The sequence below is a fragment of the Ornithorhynchus anatinus genome, chromosome X5 (assembly GCF_004115215.2).
Source record: "Ornithorhynchus anatinus isolate Pmale09 chromosome X5, mOrnAna1.pri.v4, whole genome shotgun sequence".
In the NCBI taxonomy this organism is placed as follows: domain Eukaryota; kingdom Metazoa; phylum Chordata; class Mammalia; order Monotremata; family Ornithorhynchidae; genus Ornithorhynchus; species Ornithorhynchus anatinus.
In genome coordinates this window covers 536,137-559,248 of record NC_041753.1, presented here as the reverse complement: position 1 = coordinate 559,248, position 23,112 = coordinate 536,137, and the positions used below count along the sequence as shown (strand labels likewise).

At 66.4% G+C, this 23,112-nt stretch overlaps 2 protein-coding genes across 3 annotated transcripts; both read left to right on the top strand.

Moving 5' to 3' along the window:
• The first annotated feature begins 200 nt into the window (after positions 1 to 200).
• Positions 201 to 6,916, top strand: FDPS (farnesyl diphosphate synthase). Of its 2 annotated transcripts, none has more exons than XM_029055749.2 (10): positions 201 to 278; positions 1,139 to 1,277; positions 2,681 to 2,821; positions 4,330 to 4,410; positions 4,494 to 4,616; positions 5,748 to 5,836; positions 5,929 to 6,001; positions 6,195 to 6,272; positions 6,358 to 6,492; positions 6,596 to 6,916. In XM_029055749.2, the coding sequence occupies exons 2-10, from the start codon at positions 1,140 to 1,142 to the stop codon at positions 6,794 to 6,796; spliced, it is 1,059 nt and encodes a 352-aa protein (XP_028911582.1). In that variant the 5' UTR covers positions 201 to 278; position 1,139; the 3' UTR covers positions 6,797 to 6,916. The 2 variants fall into 2 exon arrangements, with proteins under 2 accessions (XP_028911582.1, XP_028911581.1); XM_029055748.2 differs by lacking the exon at positions 201 to 278 and adding an exon at positions 381 to 459.
• Positions 6,917 to 9,311: 2,395 nt separating this feature from the next.
• On the top strand, positions 9,312 to 20,078 carry RUSC1 (RUN and SH3 domain containing 1). Its single transcript, XM_039910848.1, is given in 14 exon segments — positions 9,312 to 9,414; positions 9,636 to 9,884; positions 9,886 to 10,018; positions 10,127 to 11,065; positions 11,325 to 11,590; positions 12,174 to 12,265; positions 12,396 to 12,472; positions 13,061 to 13,235; positions 13,324 to 13,429; positions 15,562 to 15,608; positions 15,691 to 15,934; positions 15,992 to 16,207; positions 18,422 to 18,559; positions 19,528 to 20,078. Coding segments are annotated over 13 exon segments (2,769 nt in total). The 5' UTR covers positions 9,312 to 9,414; positions 9,636 to 9,717; the 3' UTR covers positions 19,697 to 20,078.
• The last annotated feature ends 3,034 nt before the right edge of the window (positions 20,079 to 23,112 follow it).

Sequence of the window (23,112 nt, the reverse complement as noted above, 5' to 3'; positions counted from 1 at the left end):
GCGAGGCCACCTCGTCGGACGATGGGAAGGGCCAATGGGCGCGCGGCTCCGGGGGCGGCCCCCCCTCCCTCCCCGCCCGCCGCGGGGCCCGCCGGGAGTTGTAGTCCCGCTCGGGGGGGAGCCTCGAGGCGGGGCTCGGGGCGGCGGCGCGCGGCGGGACTCCCCGCCCCAGGAGGCCCCGCGCGGGGGGGGGGCGGGGCGGCGGCGCGCTCAGAGCCGGCCGGGCGGGAGGGGGAGCCGCGGAGCCAGCGGTCGCTGCTCGGCAGACGCGGCCACAGGTGAGGGCGGCCGGGCGCGTCGGTCCCCGGCAGGGAAAGCCCCTCCCCGGCCATCCCCGATGCCCCCGGGCCTCTGGCTGCGCCGGGCGGGGGGTCCGCTGCTGCTGCGGCTGCTGCTGGCGGGCCGGGGCCGGGGCGGGAAGCGAGGCCCGGGCTTCCCCCGCCGGTGCCGGGCGCGGCGGTGAGTGCCCCGGCCTCGGGGGGCAGGGGGTGGGGGACCCCGACTCCCCTTCCACCTCTCACCCCCTGGGGTGGGGGCGACGACACCCCTTTGGCCTCGGACCCCCGGGCCCTGGGGGGGGGGGGGGCGGGGGGGGAAGACGACCCCCCTTGGACCTCCGACCCTCGCGGGGCGCCGGGTTGGGGGACGACGACCCCCCCCCCTTTGACCTCTGACCCCGGGGGGGGGGCAGGGACGACGACGACACCCCTTGGACCTGTGACCCCCGGGGGTGGGGGCGACGACACCCCTTGGATCTCGGACCCCCGGGCCCTGGGGGGGGGGATGGGGGGGAAGACGACCCCCCTTTTGACCTCTGACCCCGTGGCCCTCGGGGGGCATCGGGTGTGGGAAGGGGATGGGGGACGACGACGCCCCTTTGACCTCTGACCCCCGGACCCTGGGCAGGGGATGGGGGACGACGACGCCCCTTTGACCTCTGACCCCCGGACCCTGGGCAGGGGATGGGGGACGACGACGCCCCTTTGACCTCTGACCCCCGGACCCTGGGCAGGGGATGGGGGACGACGACGCCCCTTTGACCTCTGACCCCCGGACCCTGGGCGGGGGGCAGGGGATGGGGGACGACGACGCCCCTTTGACCTCTGACCCCCACCCCCCGGGGCCTTCCCTCCCCCAGGATGAACGGAGACGGGCAGGCCGAAGCCGGCGGGGAGAAGCGCGATTTCGTCCACCACTTCTCCCGCATCGTGCGGGACCTCACCGAGGCCGACCTGGGGCATCCCGAGCTGGGGGACGCCATCCTCCGCCTCAAGGAGGTGGGAGAACCGGGGGGGGGGAGCCCCCGGGGACCCGGCCGGACCCCTGATCGTCATCATCGTGATGGTATTTGTTAGGCGCTTCCTATGTGCAGAGCACTGTTCCGAGCGCTGGGGGGATGACAGGGTGATGAGGTTGTCCCCCGTGGGGGGGCTCGCGGTCTTCCTCCCCCTCTGACAGACGAGGTCATCGAGGCGCAGAGAAGTGACCAGCCCAAAGTCACACCGCCGACAAGCGGCGGAGGCAGCATTAGAACCCATGACCTCTGACTCCCAAGCCTGGCCTCTTGCCACGGGGCGCGCCGCTTCTCTCACAAGTAATAAGAATGTTGGTATTTGTTAAGCGCTTACTATGTGCCGAGCACTGTTCTAAGCGCTGGGGGAGATCCGGGGTCATGGGGTCGTGCCAAGTGAGGCTCCCCATCTTCATCCCCATTTTCCAGAGGAGGTCACTGAGGCCCAGAGAAGTGACTTGCCCCCGAGTCACACAGCCGACAGGTGGCGGAGGCGGGATTAGAACCCACATCCTCTGACTCCTAAACCCGGGCCCTTTCCACTGAGCCCCGCCGCTTCTCTTCCCTAACTACGTCACCAGATACAATAAGGGCATTCCTCAAGCGCTTACTGTCTGCCGAGCGCCGCTGTCATCGCCGGAGGAACGATGACGGTATTTGTTAAGCGCTTACTGTGTGCCAAGCACCGTTCTAAACGCTGGAGTAATAATGATATTTCATTCATCCACTCGTACTTATTGAGCGCTTCCTGTGTGTCAAGCACCGTTCTAAGTGCCCGGAAAGTACAGTCCCTTCCCAGCATCTTCGTTGGGCACTTACTCTGTGCCAAGCGCTGTTTTAAGCGCTGGAGGGACAAGGATGGACTTGGTTAAGCGCTTACCGCTTGCCAAGCACTGGGGAGAAGTCGTGGGGCTTAGCGGAAGGAGCCCGGGCTTGGGAGTCAGAGGACGGGGGTTCTGATCCCGGCTCCGGCCCCCGGCTGCTGTGTGGCCTCGGGCAAGTCCCTTACCTCTTCCGTGCCTCGGTTACCTCGACTGGGAAATGGGGATTCAAACTGTGAGCCCCACGTGGGACACACTGTTTCTACCCCAGCGCTTAGAACGGCGCTTGGCACACGGTAAGGCCTTAACAATTACCGTCGTCGTCATTATTATCGAGTGCCGGGGTTGAGGCAAGGTAGTCGGGTGGTCCCGCTCGATGGGGCTCACCGTCTTCATCCCCGTTTTACAGATGAGGTAACTGAGGCACGGAGAAGGGAAGCGGCTTGCCCGAGGTCACGCAGCAGACGGGCGGCGGAGCCGGGACCCCTGACCCCCCCCCACCCCACCCCCATCTCCCGCTCCGTGACACCCTCCCCCACCCCCCGGCCCTCTTTCCTCCGCCCTCCAGGTCCTGGAGTACAATGCGGTCGGCGGCAAGTACAACAGGGGGTTGACGGTGTTGGAGGCCTACCGGGAGCTGAGCGGCCCCGCCCCGTTGGACCGGGATCGGCTCCAGAGGGCCCTGGCCGTGGGCTGGTGTGTGGAGCTGGTGAGACGCGGGGCTGGGGGGCGGGCCGGGGGCCGGGGGGAGACATCCCCCCCCCCCCCCCCAACTCAGGCTAAGGGCCGAGCTGGTGCTTGGGGAGGGGGACGCCGGCCCGAGAGGGCGCGTCATTGCGTCCGGGACGTCGCCCCCGGCTCAGTCTAGTGCTGTTGACCGAGCGCTTACCGTGGACGGGCCGCTCCACGGTGCGGCAGGCACACGGTGACAATAACGAGGGTATTTGTGAAGCGCTTACTCCGTGCCGAGCACCGTTCTAAGCGTTGCGGGGGGGCGCAGGGTGCCGAGGTGGTCCCCCGTGAGGCTCCCAGTCTCCATCCCCATTTGACAGATGAGGAAACTGAGGCCCAGAGAAGTGAAGTGACCTGCCCACAGTCACACGGCCGCCAAGTGGCAGAGCGGAGATTCGAACCCACGACCTCTGACTCCCAAGCCCGGGCTCTTTCCACTGAGCCGCGCTGCTCCTCTGTAGCCTGCAAACTCCTCTGGGGGAGGGATTCTGTTCCAGCTCCATCGCGTCATTATCAGTATAATTAAAGTATTTAATTATATAATAATAATGATGACATGTTAAGTCCTTAGCTCTGTACTAAGCGCTGGGGTGGATACAAGCAGATCAAGTTGGACACGCACGGTCCCCGTCCCACCTGGGGCTCGCCGTCTCAATCCCCATTTGACAGATGAAGTAACCGAGGCACAGAGAAGCGAAGTGACTTACCCCAGGTCACGGGAAAGCGGCGTGGCTTCATGGAGAGAGCCCGGGCTTGGGAGTCAGAAGTCATGAGTTCTAATCCCGCCTCCGCTGCGTGGCCTGGGGCGAGTCACTTCACTTCTCTGGGCCTCGGTTACCTCGGCTGTAAAATGGGGATTGAGACTGGGAGCCCCACGTGGGTCAGGGACTGGGTCCAACCTAATTTGTCGTATCTACCCCAGCGCTTAGTACAGCGCTTGGCCCAGAGTAAGGGCTTAACGCGTACCACAGTTAGGATGATTATTATATAAGGCAAGTGGCAGAGCTGGGATTAGAACCCATGACCCACTGGCTCCCGAGCCCGCGCCCTCTCCCCTAGGCCGTGATGTTATCCGTTAGGTGCTTCCCGTAGGTTCTTAGAGGACGGTTACGGGACCGGGGTAGGTAAAAGGAATCGGGTCGGACAGAGTCCCTGTCCCACGCGAGGGTCACGGTCCCCGGCACCGCTCCCGAGCGCGTCGCGACCGCCGGAGCCTGCTGCCCCGAGCGTTTAGAACAGTCCTTCGCACACAGCGAGCGCTCAGTAGACGCGACTGAAGGAGCGAACGAACCACAAGCTCATCGGGGTCAGGGAACGTTGCCTACCAACTCCGTTACGCCGTCCTTTCCCGCTGGCCTAGTACGGCGCTTGGCGCGCAGTAAGCGGTCAAGCACGGTCGACTGGGCGCGGAGTCGTCCCATCGACGAGGCGCGCGGGAGACGGTCAGATACCACCGACTGATTGAGTCTCGTGCCCCTCGCCCAGTTCCAGGCCTTCTTACTGGTGGCCGACGACATCATGGACGCCTCCGTCCTGCGTCGCGGGAAGCCCTGCTGGTACAAGAAGGTGAGAGGGGGCGGGGGCCGGCGGGGGGCCGGGGCCGGGGGCCGCGACCGGGGCCGGATCTCCCCCATCCCCTCCGCCCGCAGGCCGGCATCGGGCTGGACGCCGTGAACGACGCCTTCCTCATCGAAGCCGCCGTCTACCAGCTGCTCCGTCGCCACTGCCGGGGACAGCCGTACTACCTGCCTCTGCTGGAGCTCTTCCTGCAGGTGCCCGTGCGGGTGTCTTCGGGGGGGGGTCCCGTCTCCCGCCGGGCAGACCGTCCCCCACCCCAAGGGCGGGGACCGTCTCCCGGCGGAGGGACAGTCAGTGGCCTGATGCCGGGCCGAGCGCCGCACTGAACACGTGGAAGAGGACAGCGCGACAGAGTTAGACACGTTCCCTGCCCACGGGGAGCTGCCCGGCGGACGAAGGGGGAGACGGACATTAACGTTTAACGAACGAATCGCAGAGACGGACACGAGCCCCGTGGGGTGGAGGGAGGGGGGAGGAAAGGGGCGCGTCGGGGCGATGCGGAAGGGGGGAGAGGAGAGGAGGGCCCAGTGGGGCGGGGAAGGCCTCTCGGAGGAGATGGGCCGTCGGCAAGGCTTCGACGGGCCGGAGAGTCGTCGTCGGATCGCCATTCGATTACCGTCTGCCTCTTGGAGCGCCCACTGGGTTCGGAGCACTGCACCTTTTACGGCCTTGGGAGGAGACGGTGTCCGTGGTGTTTACCGAGCGCTCACGACAGCGTGGGACCCGGTTCCCGCTTGAAACAGGCCGCGTTGCGGGAGGGGAGGCAGAGTGGTTTTCAGACAGGGGAGGTCTAGGACCTGTGCGTCAACATGTATTAGAATGCAGAGGGAACGTGGGAATGCCAAGGTGCCGGGGCCAGCCCGGGGACAGGAGAGTTTCAATCCAGGGAGGCTTCCTAGAAGAGGGGAGATGCGGGAGGGCGCCGGGGAGGGAGGGAGGTTCGTGCGGTTCGTATTTATCGGGCTCTTACTGCGCGCAGAGCACCGGACCGTCCGCTTGGGAGAGGACGGTACCGACGACGGACGCGTTCCCTGCCGGTTCCAGGCCGGGGTGGGGGGCAAACAGGGCGATTAAGGGGGCCGGGGGGTGGCGGGAGCGTGGAAGGAGGGAGGGGGCGAGAACGAGCCGGAGAGGAGAGGGCAAGCTGGGGCGAGGTGGGAGAAGAATGTGGATGGGCAAGGAGGAGCAAGCGGGTGGAGGCGGGCAGGGTTTTAAGGAGGGGCGGTTTGGGGGGAAGGGGGGAGGGGTCTGCAGCAGCCGCCCTCCCCCCCCCCCCCCCCCCGCCCGCCCGGGCGTCCCGTCTCTTCCCCCTCCCCCGGCCGCAGACTTCTTACCAGACGGAGCTGGGCCAGGCCCTGGACCTCATCACCGCCCCCCCGGCCCAGGTCAACCTCGATCGCTTCACGGAGCAGAGGTGAGTGCGTTGGGGGGGCACCGGAGGGCGGCGGGGGCGGAGGAGAGAGGCCTGGCCGCCCCCCTCACCCTCCTCTCCCTCCCCCTTGCCAGGTACAAAGCCATCGTCAAGTACAAGACGGCCTTCTACTCCTTCTACCTGCCCGTGGCCGCCGCCATGTATATGGTGGGTCGGAGCGCGGGGCGGGGTTAGACGAGCACAGGGTCCCAATGGGCCACCGGTCCCCGCGTCGTCCCGTCCCCCCCCCCCCCCCCCCGGGCCGAGGGGGAGGCTCGGGACAGCGGGAGCCGAGGCAGGGGAGGGGGCGGGACGACGCGGGAGGGGTCAGCTCCCCCCTGCTCTCCCCCCGGCACCCCAGGCGGGCATCGACGGGGAGAAGGAGCACGCCAGCGCCCGCACCATCCTGCTGGAGATGGGGGAGTTCTTCCAGATCCAGGTAACCGTCTCGCCCCCGTCCCGAAGACCCCACCCGCCCCCTCCCCACGCCCGTGCCCGTCCTCACCCGGCCTCCCCCCGCCCAGGACGACTACCTGGACGCGTTCGGCGACCCGCAGGTGACGGGCAAGATCGGCACGGACATCCAAGACAACAAGTGCAGCTGGCTGGTGGTGCAGTGCCTGGGGCGGGCCTCGGCCGAGCAGCGCCGGCTCCTGGAGGTGCCCGCGCGGGGACGGGGAGGGGGGCGGCGGCGGCGCGGGGGGCGAGCCGGGAGGGTCGCCCGGGCGCCCCGGCTGACTCGCCCGCCGTCCCCCGTGCCAGGAGAACTACGGGCAGCCGGAGGCGGAGAAGGTGGGGCGGGTGCGGGCGCTCTACGAAGCCCTGGACCTGCCGGGCGTGTTCCGGCGGCACGAGGAGGAGAGCTACGCCCGCCTGCTGACCCTCATCGAAGGCCACGCGCCCCCTCTGCCCCCCGCCCTCTTCCTGGCCCTGGCCCACAAGATCTACAGAAGGCAGAAGTGATGGAGGCCGAGGGCCGGGGTGGGCACGGAGGGATAGGGTGCGGTGGGGGGGATTGGTGGGGGGTGGGGGGTCCAGGTCACGCCTGTTTCCGCTCAATAAATTATTCATCCTTTATCCTTAGCGGGCTGGGCCCCGGGGTCCTCTCCGAGCGCCGCCCCAGACGGGCATCTCCGGGGTGGGTGGGAGGGCGGGGACCGCGTCTGCCGATCTACTCCTCGGTCGTCCCCTCCTAAGCGCCCCTTCCGGCGTCCTGCACGCGGTGGGCGAGAAGCAGCGTGCCTCGGCGGGAAGAGCCCCGGCTTGGGGGGTCAGAGGTCGCGGGTTCTAATTCCCTGCTCCCCCACCGGTCGGCCGGGTGAGCTCGGGCAAGTCACTTCGCTTCTCTGCGCCTCGGTTCATTCGATAGTATTTATTGAGCGCTTACTCTGCGCAGGGCACCGGGCTGAGCCCTCGGAACGGACAAATCGGAAACGGCTAGAGACGGTCCCTGCCCTCTGACGGGCGCACGGTCTAATCGGGGGAGACGGACAACAACAATAGCAATAAATAGAATCGAGGGGATGAACAGCTCATTAAAACAGCAGCAAATAAATAGAATCAAGGGGAGGTACAGCTCATCGACAAAATAACAGAATCAAGGGTGATGTACATCTCATTAACAAAATAAATAGGGTGACGAGTACAGCGCTGAGGGGAGGGGAGCGGGGGAGGAGCAGAGGGAAAGGGGGGAAATAGTGTTGGTATCTGTTAAGCGCTTACTATGTGCAGAGCACTGCTCTAGGCGCTGGGGGAGACGCAGGGGAATCAGGCCGTCCCGCGTGGGGGCTCGCCGTCTTCATCCCCATTTTACAGATGAGGTGACCGAGGCCCAGAGGAGTTCAAGAGGGCTTAGCTGAGGGGAGGTAGAGGGGGAGCTCGGTCGGGGAAGGCCTCTCGGAGGAGGTGAGCCGAAAGGAGGCTTTTGAAGAGGGGAAGGGAATGGGTTCGGCGGAGGTGAGGGGGGAGGGCGTTCCGGGGCGGCGGGAGGACGTGGGCCGGGGGTCGAGATGGGCGAGACGGGGGGGACGGTGAGGAGGTGGGCGGGAGAAAGAGAGGAGGGAGGAGCGGGAGGAGGGGGCGAGGGGACGGACGGCCTCGAAGCCCAGAGTGAGGAGGTTTTCGTTTCGTGCGGAGGTCGACGGGCCACCACCGGAGCTTTTTAAGAAGGGGAGTGACAGGCCCAGAGCCTCAGTTCCCTCCTCCCTAAAATGGGGATGAAGACCGTGAGCCGTACGGGACGCAACCCGATGACCTTGCATCCCGGCCCCGCCACCTGTCAGCCGGGGGACCTCGGGCGAGTCACTTCACTTCTCTGGGCCTCGGCGACCTCATCCGTAAAATGGGGATAATAATAATAATGTTGGTATTTGTTAAGCGCTTACTATGTGCAGAGCACCGATCTAAGCGCTGGGGTAGACAGAGGGCAATCAGGTTGTCCCACGTGGGGCTCCCGGTCTTCATCCCCATTTTCCAGATGAGGTCACTGAGGCCCAGAGAAGTGAAGTGACTGGCCCACGGTCCCGCAGCTGACAAGTGGCAGAGCCGGGATTCGAACTCACGACCTCTGACTCCAAAGCCCGTGCTCTTTCCACTGAGCCACGCTGCCTTTCTGAAGACTGAGCCTCGCGTGGGACCGCCCGATTCCCCTGTATCTCCCCCAGCGCTTAGAACAGTGCCCGGCACATAGTAAGCGCTTAACAAACACCGACATTATTGCATCTGGCCCTGGGCTCAGAAGAGCGCTTGGCACGTAGTGAGCGCTTAACAGATACCATCATTAGGAAAGGCAGCGTGGCTTAGCGGAAAGAACCCGGGCTGGGGAGTCGGAGGACGTGAGTTCTAATCCCGCCTCCGCCACTTGTCTGTGTGACCTGGGGCGAGTCACTTTGCTATGCCTCGGTTCCTTCCTCCGTAAAACGGGGATTGAGACCACGAGCCCCTCGGGGGGCAACCCGCTCGCTCTCTATCCGCCTCCGTGCTTCGAACAGTGCTTGGCACATAGTGAGCGCTTAGCAAATATCACGGGAAGCAATGAGGGTCAGGGGAAAGAGCCCGAGGCTTGGGGGGGGGGGAGAGTCAGAAGCCGTGGGTTCGAATCCCGGCTCCGCCGCTTGTCAGCTGTGTGCCTTGGGCGAGCCCCCTCGCTTCTCTGGGCCTCAGTCTCCCCATCTGTCAAATGGGGACGGAGACCGGGAGCCCCCCGGAGGGGGGCAACCCGGTGACTCCGCATCTCCCCCGGCGCCTAGCACCTATGGGGGGCTGATGAGATCGGATCGTCATTATGAATAAATGGGGGATGGAGAGGATGGGCGTTCCCGGCCGCGGCGGCCTCCCCCCAGCGCTTTGCGCGCCGTGGGAATATGCGGGATGCCGGGAAGAGGCCGCGGGGCCGTGGGCAGATCCCGGGGGGGGGGGGAGAGGATGACACGGGTGGGGGGAGGGGAGGCGGGTCCGCGCCTGCGCCGTGCGGGCCCGGGGGGTGGGGCCAGGCGGAGGGCGCAGCGGCCAGCGGCGGGTCTAGCGCTCCATCCCTCCCCCGCTCCCTCGGACGGCGCCGCTTCCCGTGCCGGGCCCGGCAGGTAGGGCGGGAAGGACGCCGGGGGGGGGGGGGGACGGGACGACACACCGGGGAGGGGCATGTCAGCATCCCGGGGACGGGGCGGGGGGCGTCGCGGCTGCGGCAGGAGCCCCGGGCCGACGCCCATCCTCTGACCTCCCCCTCCCCTCCGGCACTGCGGTCCTGCATCCCTCCTGCTCCTCCCCGTCTCCGTCCTTCTCCTCCCCCCGGCCCTCCTTCCAGGTGCGCCGGTCCCCTCGGCGTGTCCCCCCCACCCTTCCCGCCTCCGGTGTCCTCCTCCTCCTCCTCCTCCAGGCTGGCCGCCATGCTGCCCCCGCAGCACGCCCTCCCCTGCAACCTCAACCACCTGCGCCTGCAGCACGTGGCGCTGGGGCTGCGCCTGGCCCGCCGGCCCGAGCTCCGGGAGGGGACCCCCGGGGGGCCGCCCCCCGCCCCGGGGCCCCCCCCCCGCCACCTCCGCCCCGCCGCCTCCGCTCGACGCCAACTCCAACAGCCCGGCCGTGCCCTGCCGCTGCTGCCGGGGGCACGGGCTCCAGACCGCCGGGGGGCCGCCCCGCCGCCCCGACGACGAGGAGGAGGAGGAGGACGACGACGACGGAGGACGGGAGGGGCGGCGGCTGTCACCTTCCTCCCCTTCCACGCCCACCTCCTCCTGCTCTTCCTCCTCCTCCTCGCTCAGCTGCGCCTCCGACCTCAGCCCTGATTTCTGCCAGGCCCGAGACCAGGCCCAGGTCCAAGACCAGGCCCAGGCCCAAGTCCAGGCCCAAGACCAGGCCCAGGCCCAAGTCCAGGCCCAAGACCAGGCCCAAGTCCAGGCCCAAGACCAGGTCCAGGCCCAAGACCAGGTCCAGGCCCAGGCCCAGGCCCAAGTCCAGGCCCAAGACCAGGTCCAGGCCCAGGCCCAGGCCCAAGTCCAGGCCCAAGACCAGTTCCAGGCCAAAGCCCAGGCCCAAGACCAGGCCCAAGTCCAGGCCCAAGACCAGGTCCAGGCCAAAGCCCGGGCCCAAGACCGGATCCGGGCCCAAGACCAGGCCGAGGTCCAGACCCAGGCCCAAGCCCAGGCCCGGGCCGGGCCCCGGAGCCCGGCCCCGGCCCCGTGCTCCGATGGGACCCCGGAGGCCGGGCCGCCGCTGGACGCCAACCGCAACGCCGTCGCCGTGGCGTCCTCACCCCCAAGCCCCCCGCGCCGCACCGTCACGTCCTTCCACGAGCTGGCCAAGAGGCGCAAGCGGGGCCCGGGCCCTCCGCCCGCGCCGGTCCCCAAGGAGCGGGCCGACTGGCTGATCGTCTTCTCGCCCGACGCCGAGCGGCCTCCCGTCGGGGCCCCGGCCGGCCCGGGCCCCCCGGCCCGCCGGCCGGTCACCTTCCGGGAGCTGCGCCTGCAGCGGCGTCCGCCTCCGCCGGTCCCCCCGCGGGACCCCCCGCGCGTCCGGCCCCCGGGCCCCGCCCGCCCGCCCCCGGTGCCCCCGCGGAGGAAGAAGACGCGTCCGGGCGGCCTGCAGCCCATCGCCGAGGGGCGTCCGGGGGCGTCCGGCCGGGGGGATCGGCCCGGCGGGGCGGAGGAGGGTAAGGACGAGCGGGGGACGGCGGGGGCCGCCCCTCGGCCTCCGCTCGCCTCCCTGGGGTCGGGCCTCGTGTCTTCCCGCCCTTTCGTGTGTCCCTCCCGCCCGCCACGTGGCCGGGCCCGTCCCCGCCGCCGCGGGCCCAGGCGGGATGGGGGTGGGGCGGCCCCCGCCCCCCACTAACCTTCTGCTCCCCTCTTTCTCCCCCTGCTCCCGCGGCCCCCCCCCCCCCGCCTGGCTGCCCCTCCCCCCCCCCGCCTGGCTGCCCCTCCCCCCGCCCCCCGCAGCCGGTCCTTCCCCCCCGGCCCGGCCCCTCGTCTTCCGCTTCTCGGTGGCGGCGGGGGAGGAGGAGGAGGAGGAGGAGGAGGGGCGGCGGCGGCTCCCGGTCCGCCTGTCCCCGGTGGGCGCCTACTCGCCCCCGGCGCGCGGCGCGCTCCCCTGCCTGCCCAGCCCGGAGCTGGCGCTGCTGCTGCTGTCCCCGCTCTTCCCCCGGGGCGGCACCTTCCCCGCCGCGCCCCCGCCCCGCCAGGTCGCCGGTCCGTGGCCGCCGCCGCCGCCGCCGCCGCCGTCGAAGCCCCGGAGCCGGACCCCGCCCCCGCCTTCGTCGTCGTCGTCGCCGCCTCCTCCTCCTCCTCCCGCGCTCCGTAAGACCCACCCCGCCCCGCGCGCAGGCGCAGAACGCGCCTCTCGCCGAGGCCCCGCCCCCTCCGGGCGGGGCCCGCACCGTCCCGGATCCTCATTGGCCCCCGCGGACCGCCCGGGGTCCAATCGGCGGGCGCCGCCGTCCGCGCGCGTCTCCCTCGGCCGCCGGCCCCGCCCCCTCGAGCTCATTGGCTCCCGCGAGCCGTCGCCCCGCCCCCCCGGGCTCTTCGGGGCTCGGGCTCCGCCCCTCGAAGCCCATTGGTCCGCGGGTTCCGGCCCCGCCCCCTCGGCGCCCCTCCCCCGTCCCACGTGGTGTCCCTCCCCCTCGTGTGTCCGTCCCGTCTTCCCGCCCCGGCTCCCCATTGGTCCGTGTTCCCCCACGTGGGCGCCCCCTCCCCTCCCTCCCTCCCCCCGGTGGCCCGACCGGGAGGTGCGAGGTGACTTTGGGCGGGACCCCCGACACGTGTGCGCCCGGGCCTTCCGGGGGGCTCAGGCCGTGTGTGTGTCTCCCCTCCGCCCCGAATCCCCCCTTCCCCCCCCCCCCGGCAGCCCGGAGGTCGCGGTCGTTGGCCGGTTTGCCCGGGACCCCCCGGCTGTGCATGGAGGACGCCGAGCGGGCAGCGGACCGGCCCCACGACCGGAAGAAAGGTGCCCCCTCCCCCCCCTGCCCCGGACCCCCCCCCCGCCCCCTCCCCCCCGTCCCGTCCCCCGGGGGCTCCGGTTGGAGGCGGGGGGTCCCCGGGCCCGAGCGGGGTCGTGACAGCTTCCCCGGGACCAGGGCTCCTGGTCGCGGTCAGCGCCTCGGTGGACAAGATCGTCGCCCACTTCGGAGCCGCCCGGAACCTCGTGCAGAAGGTCTGGGCCCCCGGGGGGGGTGGGGGGAGGTGGGCTCACGGGGTGCGAAGCGCCGCGCTAAGCGCCCGGGGGAGGTCGAGGCAACAGTAGGGCAGCACGGCCCGGTGGGCGGAGCTCGGGCCCGGGAGGCCGAGGGTCCCGGGCTCCGAGCCCCGCTCCGCCGCCGGTCCGCCCCGGGCCCTCGGCTTCGCCTCTCCGGGGCCCCCCCCCCCCGGTTCCCTCGCCGGGAAGACGGGGATGGAGGCCGCGAGCCCCGGGTGGGAACGACCCGATTTCCCCCAGCGCTTCCAACGGTGCTCGGCCTCCACCGGGCGCTTAGCGGATGACCGCGGTCATTCGTCGTCCTCTAGCAGGCGCTTAGCAGATGCCAGGGTCATAGGAAACGGGGGCATTCCCCGCCCGCTTGGCGCGTCCGTCCGTGTCCCTGGGGCACAGAGCGCCGTACCGAGCGCTCGGGGGAGGACGGCAGAAGAAGGGACGGACACAAGGCCCCCCCCGCCCCGGCCTAGAGGGTGGAGGGACGGGGCCCGACGGGCGGGGGTCGGTCGGTCGCCCACCCGGCCGCCCCCCGGGGCGGGTGTGCCGCAGGCCCAGCTGGGGGACAGCCGGCTGAGCCCCGAGGTGGGGCACCTGGTCCTGGGCGGCCTGTGCCCGGCGCTGCACGCCCTGGTGGCCGACGGGCTGAAGCCCTTCCGGAAGGACGTGATCACGGGTCAGCGACGCAGCAGCCCCTGGACCGTGGTGGAGGCCTCCGTGCGAGCCGGTGCGACCCGGGGCCGGGGGGCCGGGGGGTGGGGGGGGCCGGGGGGGAGGGGGCCGCGCCGCCTCTGCGAGCCGCCCCCTCCCCGCAGACCCCCGCGGAGGGTCCCTGGGAGCCCTCCACCGCCAGATCTCCCGCCTGACGCCCCTGGGCAGCAGCCGGAGCCGCTTCCACGCCTTCGTCCTCGGCCTGCTCAAGTGAGCCGCCCTCCGCCGCCCCGTCCGTCGGTGGGGCGTCGTTACGGAGCGCTTACCGGCCTCGCGACGGCCGGGGCGTTTCGGTCGTTCGATCCTATTTAGCGAGCGTTGAGTCCGCGCGGAGCGCCGTGCTAAGCGCTGGCAGAGTACAAGGGGGCGACAGATGGAGACCGTCCCCACCCGACGACGGGCTCGGGGTCTAGAGGGCGGGGGGGGAGGCGGACGACGAAACAAGTAGACGGGCATCGCTACCATCCAGATAGATCGACAGAATCATCGTCATCACGACGTCGGTATTCGTCAGGCGCTTACTCCGTGCGGAGCACCGTTCTAAGCGCTGGGGGAGATACGGGGTCATCGGGTTGGCCCACGTGAGGCTCCCGGTCTTCATCCCCATTTTCCAGATGAGGTCGCCGAGGCCCAGAGAAGTGAAGTGACTCGGCCCCGGTCACACAGCTGACAAGGGGCGGGGCCGGGATTCGAACCCCGACTTCTGACTCCCAAGCCCGGGCGCTTTCCACCGAGCCACGCCGGACAGACGCGTCATTTCGTACACAACATTTCACTCAGTGTGGTTTGGGAGAGGACAAGATAACGCTTCATTCCTTCAGTCGTATTGCTTGAGCGCTTACTGCGTGCAGAGCACTGTACTAAGCGTTTGGGAGAGTGCAATACAATAAACGGTTAGACCTATTTCTTCGCGCCCCCTCCCATCCCCTCACCCCCACTGCCTTGGTCCTTCTTGGTCACCCAAGCACTTGGCTGCCCCCCACCAAGGTGAGGTATAGGAACAGTGCCTGGCACGTAGTAAGCGCTTAACAAATATCATCATCGTTATCATTTGTGCCCTAGCCCTTTGTCCTAGCTGTTATATATTTCAGTGTCTTTCTATTAATTCTTTTAATTCTCGTCCTCTCCGGCAAGCTTAGGACAGTGCCCTGTACTGGTAGGCACATGGTAAACACCGTCCATTCATATTTATCGAGCGCTTACTGTGTGCCAAGTACTTTAGTAAGCACCCGGTGGGCGCTTGGTAAACACCGTTCATTCATCATAAGAATAATAATAATAATAAGGTTGGTATTTGTAAAGTGCTTACTATGTGCAGAGCACTGTTCTAAGCGCTGGGGGAGATCAGGGTCATCAGGTGGTCCCACGTGGGGCTCACAGTTTTAATCCCCATTTTACAGATGAGGGAACTGAGGCACAGAGGAGTGAAGTGACTCGCCCACAGTCACCCAGCCGACAAGTGGCAGAGCAGGGATTCGAACCCACGACCTCTGACTCCAAAGCCCGGGCTCTTTCCCCTCTGCTTCTCATATTCATATTTATCGAGCGCTTACTGCGTGCAGAGTACTTTAGGAAGCACTTGGGAGAGTGCAGTCGAAAAATAAACAGCGACATTCCCAGCGCACGGTGAGCTTAGGGTCTAGAGGACCACCCCCCCCACCCCCCCCCGGCCCCCAACCCCACCGGGCTCAGGTCCCACCCTGGGGACCCCCAGACCCGGGGAGACGCCCCCTCCCCTAATCCCGGCTCCGCCGCCCGTCCGCCCCGGGGACCCCGGACGGGTCACTTCCCCGGGCCTCGGTTCCCTCCTCTGGCGGATGGAGACGGGGAGCCCCACCTGGGGCGGGGACCGTTTCCAACCCCGTTAGTCGGTATCCGCCCCGGCGCTCGACACAGTGCCCGCACACAGTAAGTGCGCGCGGAATGCCGTCGTCGTCATCATCGTTACTGTCGGAGGGGATGTGACCCGCCTGTCCGTCCGTCTTCCCGGTTCGGCCCGCGAGCCCGTGGTCGGCCAGGGACGGTCCCTGTCCGTTGCCCAGTTGTCCATTCCAAGCGCCTTAGCGCGCCGGGCTCCGCGCCTAGTAAGCGCTCCATAAATCCGACCGAACGGCCCGCGAACACGGATCGATCCGTCCATCGGGGCGAGGGGCACGGGGGCCGTGGGGCGGGGGGGATCCGTCGAGGGGTGACGCCGGAGGGGGTGGCAGAAGAGGAAGGGCCGGAGGGGGCCGAGTCGGGGATCGCCGCCGCCGGGTCGTCGCGTAGGGCGGACGGAGCCCCGTCGCCGCCGCCGCCGATTCTCTAATAATCCCTGTGATGATTCCTGTCGGCCTTCGCAGCACCAAGCAGCTGGAGCTGTGGTTCTGCCGCCTTCAGGAGGATGAAGGTGAGCGGGGAGAGGGGGCGGAGGGGCGGCCTCGCGGGGCGCGTCCGTTCCCGGGGCCCTGACCTTCCCCCGCCGCCCCCAGGCCTCCTGTCCGTCCTCTACGTGCCCTCGGCCTTCCTGTGGCCGGCCCGAGAGGCCCGCCCGCCGCCGGCCCGGGAGCTGCTGCTCCTGCTGCAGCCCCTGTCGGTGCTGTCCTTCCGCCTGGACCTGCTCTTCGAGCACCGCCACCACCTGCCCCCCGCGGGCCCCTCCGACCGGGCCCCGCCGCCCCCGCCGGCCCCGGGCCTGCAGCAGACCGTGCGGGCCGTGCTGGGCTGGGGCCGGCGGTGGGCCCGGAGCCGGGGGCCGCCCGCCGGGAGCCCCGGCCCGGCCCCGGCCCCGGCCCCGGCCCCGGCCCCTCTCCCTGCCGTCCCCCCGCCGGACGGCTGGTGGGGCCGGCTGACCCGGGCCACCCGCGTCTACGCCTCCGGGCCGGGCCGGCCCCGGGGAGGCCAGACCCCCGACGGGGAGGCCGGGGCCGGGCGGAGCCGGTGGCTGGGACGGCCGTTCGGCGTGCCGGGAGTCGCGGTGGAGGGCGAGAGCGGCGCGCCGAGGACCAGGTAACGGGGGACGGGGAGAAGGCCCCGACCCCGGGGGGGCCCCCGGCGGGGTGGGGCGGGGGGGAGGCGGCCGGCAGCCACTCCCCCGTCGTCCGGTCGGATCCGCCCGCCGCGTGCAGAGCGCCGCGCCGGCGGGAGGACGGCCCGACGACCGACGGGCCCGGGCCTCGCACGCGGTCGGCGCTCGGGGGGGTCTCCGAGCGGACGGAGCCCGGGTGGGCTTCGGGGGGGGGCCGAGCCACCGGACGCGGACGAGCGGAGCTCGGACCCGTCGTCGGGAGGGCGGGTTCTGGGGAAGGCGCGGGGAAGACGCGGGAGGGTCGGTCAGCCCGGCGGCTGGGCGGGTGGGGGCCCCGACGACCGTCGAGGGAGAACCGTCCGTCGGCCCTCGACGGCGGGTCGGCAGCGGCACGGCCCAGCGGCGGGAGCCCGGGCCCGGCTGGGGTCGGAGGGCCCGGGTTCCGATCCCGGCCCCGCCGCTCGTCCGCCGGGGGACCTCGGGCTTCACTTCCCGGCGCCTCGGTGACCTCGTCCGTCCGATGGGGATCGATAACCATTAATAACGCTAATCGTGGCGTCTGTTGAGCGCTTACCGGGCGCCCGGCACCGTGCTCCGCGCCGGGGTAGATGCGGGCGGATCGGGCCGGACGGGTCCCGTCCCGTGTGGGGCTCACGGTCTCGACCCCCATTTGACGGATGAGGTCACCGAGGCACGGAGAAGCGGAGCGACTCGCCCGAGGTCACCCGGCCGACGGGTGACGGAGCCGGGATCAGAACCCACGACCTTCCGACTCCCAGGCCCGCGCTCCAGCCGTCACGCCACGCGCCGTACGCCTCGAGCGGGACGACCTGGTGACCTTGTATCTAACCCCAGCCCTTAAAACAGTGCTTGGCACGTAGCGAGCGCTTGGGCAGGGACTTGTCCCTCTTTCTTGCTGAAGTGTGCTTTCCAAGCGCTCGGTACAGTGGTCTGCACGCAGGAGGCGCTCAATAAATACAACCGAACGAACGTAATTACTACTGTAAGCGCCCGATAAATGCGATCGAATGAATACAATTATTATAAGGGCTCGGTAAATACAGTCGAATGAGTGAATGGAATTACTGTCATAGGCGCTCGACAAATACGATCGAATGAATAGAATTACTATAAGGGCTCGATAGATACGATCCAATGAATACGATTATTATAATAGGTGCTCAATAAATACAATTGAATGAACGTGATTACCACTCGGAGCGCTCAATAGAGACGGTCGAATGGATGAGTATGATTATTATAATAGATGCTCAATAAATACGATTGAAGGAATATAATCATTATAAGGGCTCAGTAACCGCAGTCGGACGAACAGCATTATTATAACAGGCGCTCAAATACAATCGAACATAGTTACCATTATAAGCGCTCAATAAAAACGATGGAATGAATATGATTATTATAATAGGCGCTCAATAAATAAGATGGGATGAGCGATAATTACAAGTGCTCAGTAAATACGATCGAATGGATGAATATAATTATTATAATAGATGCTCAATAAGTACGACCGAGCGAATATAATCATTATAAGGGCTCAGTAAATGCATTCGAACGAAGAGCATTGTTATAATCGGCGCTCAAATACAGTCAAACATAGTTGCCATTTTAAGCGCTCAATAAAAACGATGGAATGAATATAATTATTATAATGGGCGCTCAATAAATAAGATGGCATGAGCCATAATTACAAGTGCTCAGTAAATACGATCGAATGGATGAATATAATTATTATAATAGATGCTCGATAAATACGACTGAGTGAATATAATCATTATAAGGGCTCAGTAAATGGAGTCGAATGATCAGCGTATAATAGGCGCTCAAATACAATCGAATGAACAGAGGTACCATTATAAGCGCTCAATAAAAACGATGGAATGAATATAATTATTATAATAGGCGCTCAGTAAATAAGATGGGACGAGCATCATAAGTGCTCAGTAAATACGATCGAATGGATGAATGTAGTTATTATGAGGCGCTCAATAAATACGATGAGATGAATGGATATAATGATTATAATAGGCGCCGAATAAATACGACGGAAGGAATGACCGAAAGCCCCCTGCCCACGAGGAGCTTACAGTCTGGAAGAGGTGGGGTGGGGGGGGGAGTGTTGCGGGGGTCGGGGGTCGGGAGGGTCTCCTCAGACGCGTCCCTCCTCTGCCCAGGAGACCCTCCAGCTGGTTGCCCCCGGCCATCAACGTCCTGGCCCTGGTCAAGAAGGGGGAACTTCCCCAGCCGGATCTCAGGCCCGAGGACCCCGAGGACCCCGATCATCCTGCTCCCAGCCCGCCCCAGGCCCACAGGTAATGATAATAATAATAATAATAATAATAATGTTGGTATCTGATAAGCGCTTACTATGTGCAGAGCACTGTTCTAAGACTCCCGGGATTCGAACCCATGACCTCGGACTCCCAAGCCCGGCTCTTGCCACCGAGCTACGCTGCTTCTCGTAGGGAAGCAGCATAGCTTAGTGGATAGACTCCCGGGGTCGGGGGGAGTCGTCAGAAGATTATGGGTTCTAATCCCGCCTGTGCCACTCGTCTGCTGGGTGACCTTGGGCAAGCCACTTCACTTCTCTGGGCCTCAGTTCCCTTCTCTGTAAAATGGGGATCGGGACCGTGAGCCCCACGGGGGACAGGGACCGTGACCAACCCGACTGGCCTGTATCCACTCCAGCGCTTAGTACAGTGCCCGGCACCCAGTAAGCGCTTAACAAATACCATAATTATTATTATTACCAAATACCATCATCATTAGAGAAGCAGCGTGGCTCAGTGGAAAGAGCCCGGGCTTGGGAGTCCGAGGTCATGGGTTCTAATCCCGGCTCAGCCTTTTGTCAGCTGGGTGACTGGGGGCGAGTCGCTTCACTTCTCGGGGCCTCAGTTCCCTCATCTGGAAAATGGGGATGAAGACCGGGAGCCTCACGGGGGACCACCCGATGACCCCGGATCTCCCCCAGCGCTTAGAACAGTGCTCTGCACATAGTAAGCGCTTAACAAATACCGACGTGGTTATTATTCCCCGGGCCTCGGTCCCCCCATCTGTCAAATGGGGATGAAGCCTGGGAGCCCCACGGGGGACCACCTGGTGACCTGGGATCGCCCCCAGCGCTTAGAACAGTGCTTGGCACAGAGTCGGCGCTTAACAAATGCCAACATGAAGGAATTAATGAAGGGGGCGGCCCCCATCCGGTCCCGGGGAGGGGGAGGGGAGGGAGGGGGAGGGGAGGGGAGGGGGGTCCCGACGCCCGCCCCTCTCTTCCCCCCAGGGCGGTCCGAGCGCTGTGCGACCACGTGGCGGCGGGGCCGGACCAACTCAGCTTCCAGAAGGGGGAGATCCTCCGGGTGGTCTCCACCGTGGACGAAGACTGGCTGCGCTGCGGCCGGGAGGGGGCCGAGGGGCTGGTGCCGGTGGGCTACACCTCCCTCATCCTTTAGCACCGGCCCCGCTTCGCCGCCCCCCGCCCTCGTGGGAGCGGCTTCCTTCACACCTCCCCCCCTCCCCGGAATGGAATGGCCCTGCTCTAGTTCCCCCCCCCGCGTTCCCGCTGTACAATGGAACGTCCCGGGGGCGCCCCCCCCGCACCCGTATGTAAATGGAACGTCCCGCGTATCCGCCCCATGTAAATGGCCTCGCCCACGTCGCTCCGGAAGGGGAACCTCCCCCCCCAACCTTCCCGTGAATGGAATGTCCCACTCCTCGGCGCGCGTGCGCGTCCCCCCCCGCCTTTCCGATGGCTCCGTCCGCAGCCCTGCCCGGAGTTGGGTCAAGGGCGGGCAGCGGGACCGGAAGCGGCCCAATAAAGTCTCAAGGAGTGGACTTGTCTGCGCGTCCCTCTGAGGGGAGGGTGGGGAGGTGGGGGCGGGGGCGGGCCGCAGCAAGACCAGAGAGGTCGAGGAGCCGGGCCGGGGTCACGACCCCCGGGGCTCCCCCACACAAAGAGATGGAGATTGTTGTACAGTCCTGGGGGGGGGGGGGGGTCCCAGCCGTTCACTCGGTCGCCTTTAGAGAAGCAGCGTGGTCAGTGGAAACAGCCCCGTCATGGGTTCGAATCCCCGCTCCGGCCCTTGGCAGCTGGGTGACCGTGGGCAAGTCACTTCTCTGGACCTCGGTGACCTCAGCTGGAGAATGGGGATGAAGACCGGGAGCCTCACGAGGGACAACCCGATGACCCTCTATCGACCCCAGCGCTTAGAACAGTGCTCGGCACATAGTAAGCGCTTAACAAATACCAACATTATTATTATTATTATAGTAAGCACTTAACAAATACCAACATTATGATTACTATTGCGCAGTAAGAGCACTGTACTAAGCGCTTGGAAGAGCAGAGAGAAGACACCCTCTTGACCGGCCCCGCCCACCCCTTTTACCACAGCTCGAAGCCCTGTCCCGCCCCCAGAACTTCTGGGCCCCCCCAACTCCCTTATAAATCAGAGCCATGCCTCCCCCCAATTTTGGTATTTTGAGGGGGTCTGTTAAGCGCTTACTATGAGCCGGGAACCGTACTAAGCACTTGAAGGTCGATTCGTACTAATTAGGTTGGACAGTCCCGTGGTCCACGTGGGACCGGGAGTAGCAATCCCATTTCGCAGATGAGGCCACGGAGGGCCGGAGAAGTGAAGTGACTTGCCCAGGGTCACACGGCAGACAAGTGGCGGAGCGGGGATCAGAAGCCAGGTCCTTCCGACTCCCGGGCCCGGGCTTTATCTACTAGGCCCCGCTGCTTCTCTAGGCCTGGGGCGGTTCCTAGAAACTGGAAAGAGAATAATAATGACCACGATGGTATTGGTTAAGCGCTTACTATGTGCCGAGCACTGGGGTAGGTACAGGGTAATCAGGGTGACCCACGGGGGGCTCACGCTTTCAACCCCCATTGGACAGATGAGGGAACTGGGGCACAGAGAGGTTGAGTGACTTGCCTGAGGTCAGACAGCAGGACGGGAGCGGAGTCGGGATTAGAACCCACGTCCTCTGACTCCCCGCCCCCCAGCCCGGGCTCTTTCCACAGAGGCCCGCTGCTTCTGCAAAACTGTCCCCAAGGCGGGACCCGCTCACTCGCTCCCCGATCCCCCCCCACGTCACGCCCACTCGCACACCCCGATCCGCGACACGTTCACAGTGTCCGTTACACTGTCCCCTCCCCAGTGCTTAGTACAGAGTAAGCGCTCAATCGATACTAGTTTTTCACAGAACCCAGAGCCCCCCGTCCCCAAGACCCCCCTCGACCCTCCCCCAACCCACCCCCCCCCCCCCGCCCCCGCCTCGCCCCGGCCCCCGGAAGAAACGCGGACACTGGGAGGGACAGGTAGGAAAAGGTCTTTCCCATTTAATACCAGACTTTCCAAGAGTTGGAGACGCAAGCGTCTTATGCCGTTACATCCAATGTTAAAATTGGTCGTACATAATTTACAAAGGTTAACATCAAAACAATCATCTATCCCGATATGCATCTGTAAAAAGGAAATATATTATTAGCAGCTTTGATATTTTCAGCAATCAACACAGCCTACAGACATGCAGTCCCTCTAACCCTCCCGATCCAGATCGTGGTTATGTAGTGCTTTCGTCTCTCTCCCCCGCCGCCCCCCACCCCGCTCCCCCGGCCCGCCCCCCCGGACCCCCGGACCCCGGCGGGGGTGGGGGCGCGGGGGTCGGGGTGCTCCCCGCCCCCCGCCCCCGCCCCCGCCGAGGGTCGCCGGGAAAGGATGGAGAAACGTACGGCGGGTGGGGACGGGTGGGGGGGAGGGGGTGTGTGCGGCGGGGGTCCCGTCCGGTCATCCCGGCTGCTCTGCCCGCCCAGGACAGTCTGATTGTCTACCAACAGCTTCCGCTGAGGGAGGGGAAGGGGGGTAGGGTGGGGTGGGGGAGGGGAGGGGGGGTGTACACGTGCGTGCGTGAGAGGGCGCGCACGTGGGCAGGGGGTGGGACGACTGGGGGGGGTGTGCGTGAGCGAGCGGGGGGACGCGTACCTGCCGACGCGCGTGTCCGAGCGAAGGGACGCCGGGCTCCCGCCGTCCCCGTCCCCCGGCCGGGGGGCCGCGGGGGTCGGGCGGGGTGGGGCCTCCGGCCGGGGGTCCGGGCCCCCTCTCCCTCGCCGCCTGCTCCCTCGGCGCCGCCCCCCCGGCTCCCCGGGGACGGCCGAGGGGCGGCCGCAGCCTGTACAGTGCTTTCTACAGTAAGAAAATACTCCAAACTATTTTCTTATTTCTCTCTCCGAGTTTTTTAATAAAATAGTTTCTTCTTTTTTTTTTTGTTTTTTTAAACTCCTCCCCCGGCCCCCCCCCCCCGCCCCCGGCCCCCTCCCCCAGGTCCCTGCTCTAGGCTGCAGCGTCTCTGGGCCGGGCCGGCCGGGGGATGCGGGACCCCCGGGGCGGGCGGGGAGGAGTGCGGGCGGGCGGGCGGACGGATGGGTGGAGAATGTACAGCGAGGAGGAGGAGGAGGAGGAGGAGGAGGAGGAGGAGGAGGGCGTGGGTTGGGCCTCGTGTCTGTCATTCCCCAATCCACAGTAGAAAACAAAGTCGGGAAGGAGGAAGGGGAGAGGAGGGGAGGAGGCTACCGATCGTATTGCTTACAACCACGCACGCAGCGGTATATACAACTTGGCACATCGAAAGACGGGCTTTTCTCTCAGAACATTGAAACGTCTACGCGCGGGGCGGGCGGGCGGGTTTTTTGCTGCTTTATTCCTGCTCCGAGGGAGGCAGGAGGAGTCCGCCGGGAGGCCTGGGCCTCGGCGGGGCGGGGCCGGGGGGCTCTGTACAGGACGGGGCGTCCGGGGTGGGCGGGGGCGGGGGTGGGGGGGGGGCATCAGAGTAGTGTTTTCAAGGCGCCGAGCGGCTCCCGGCGCAG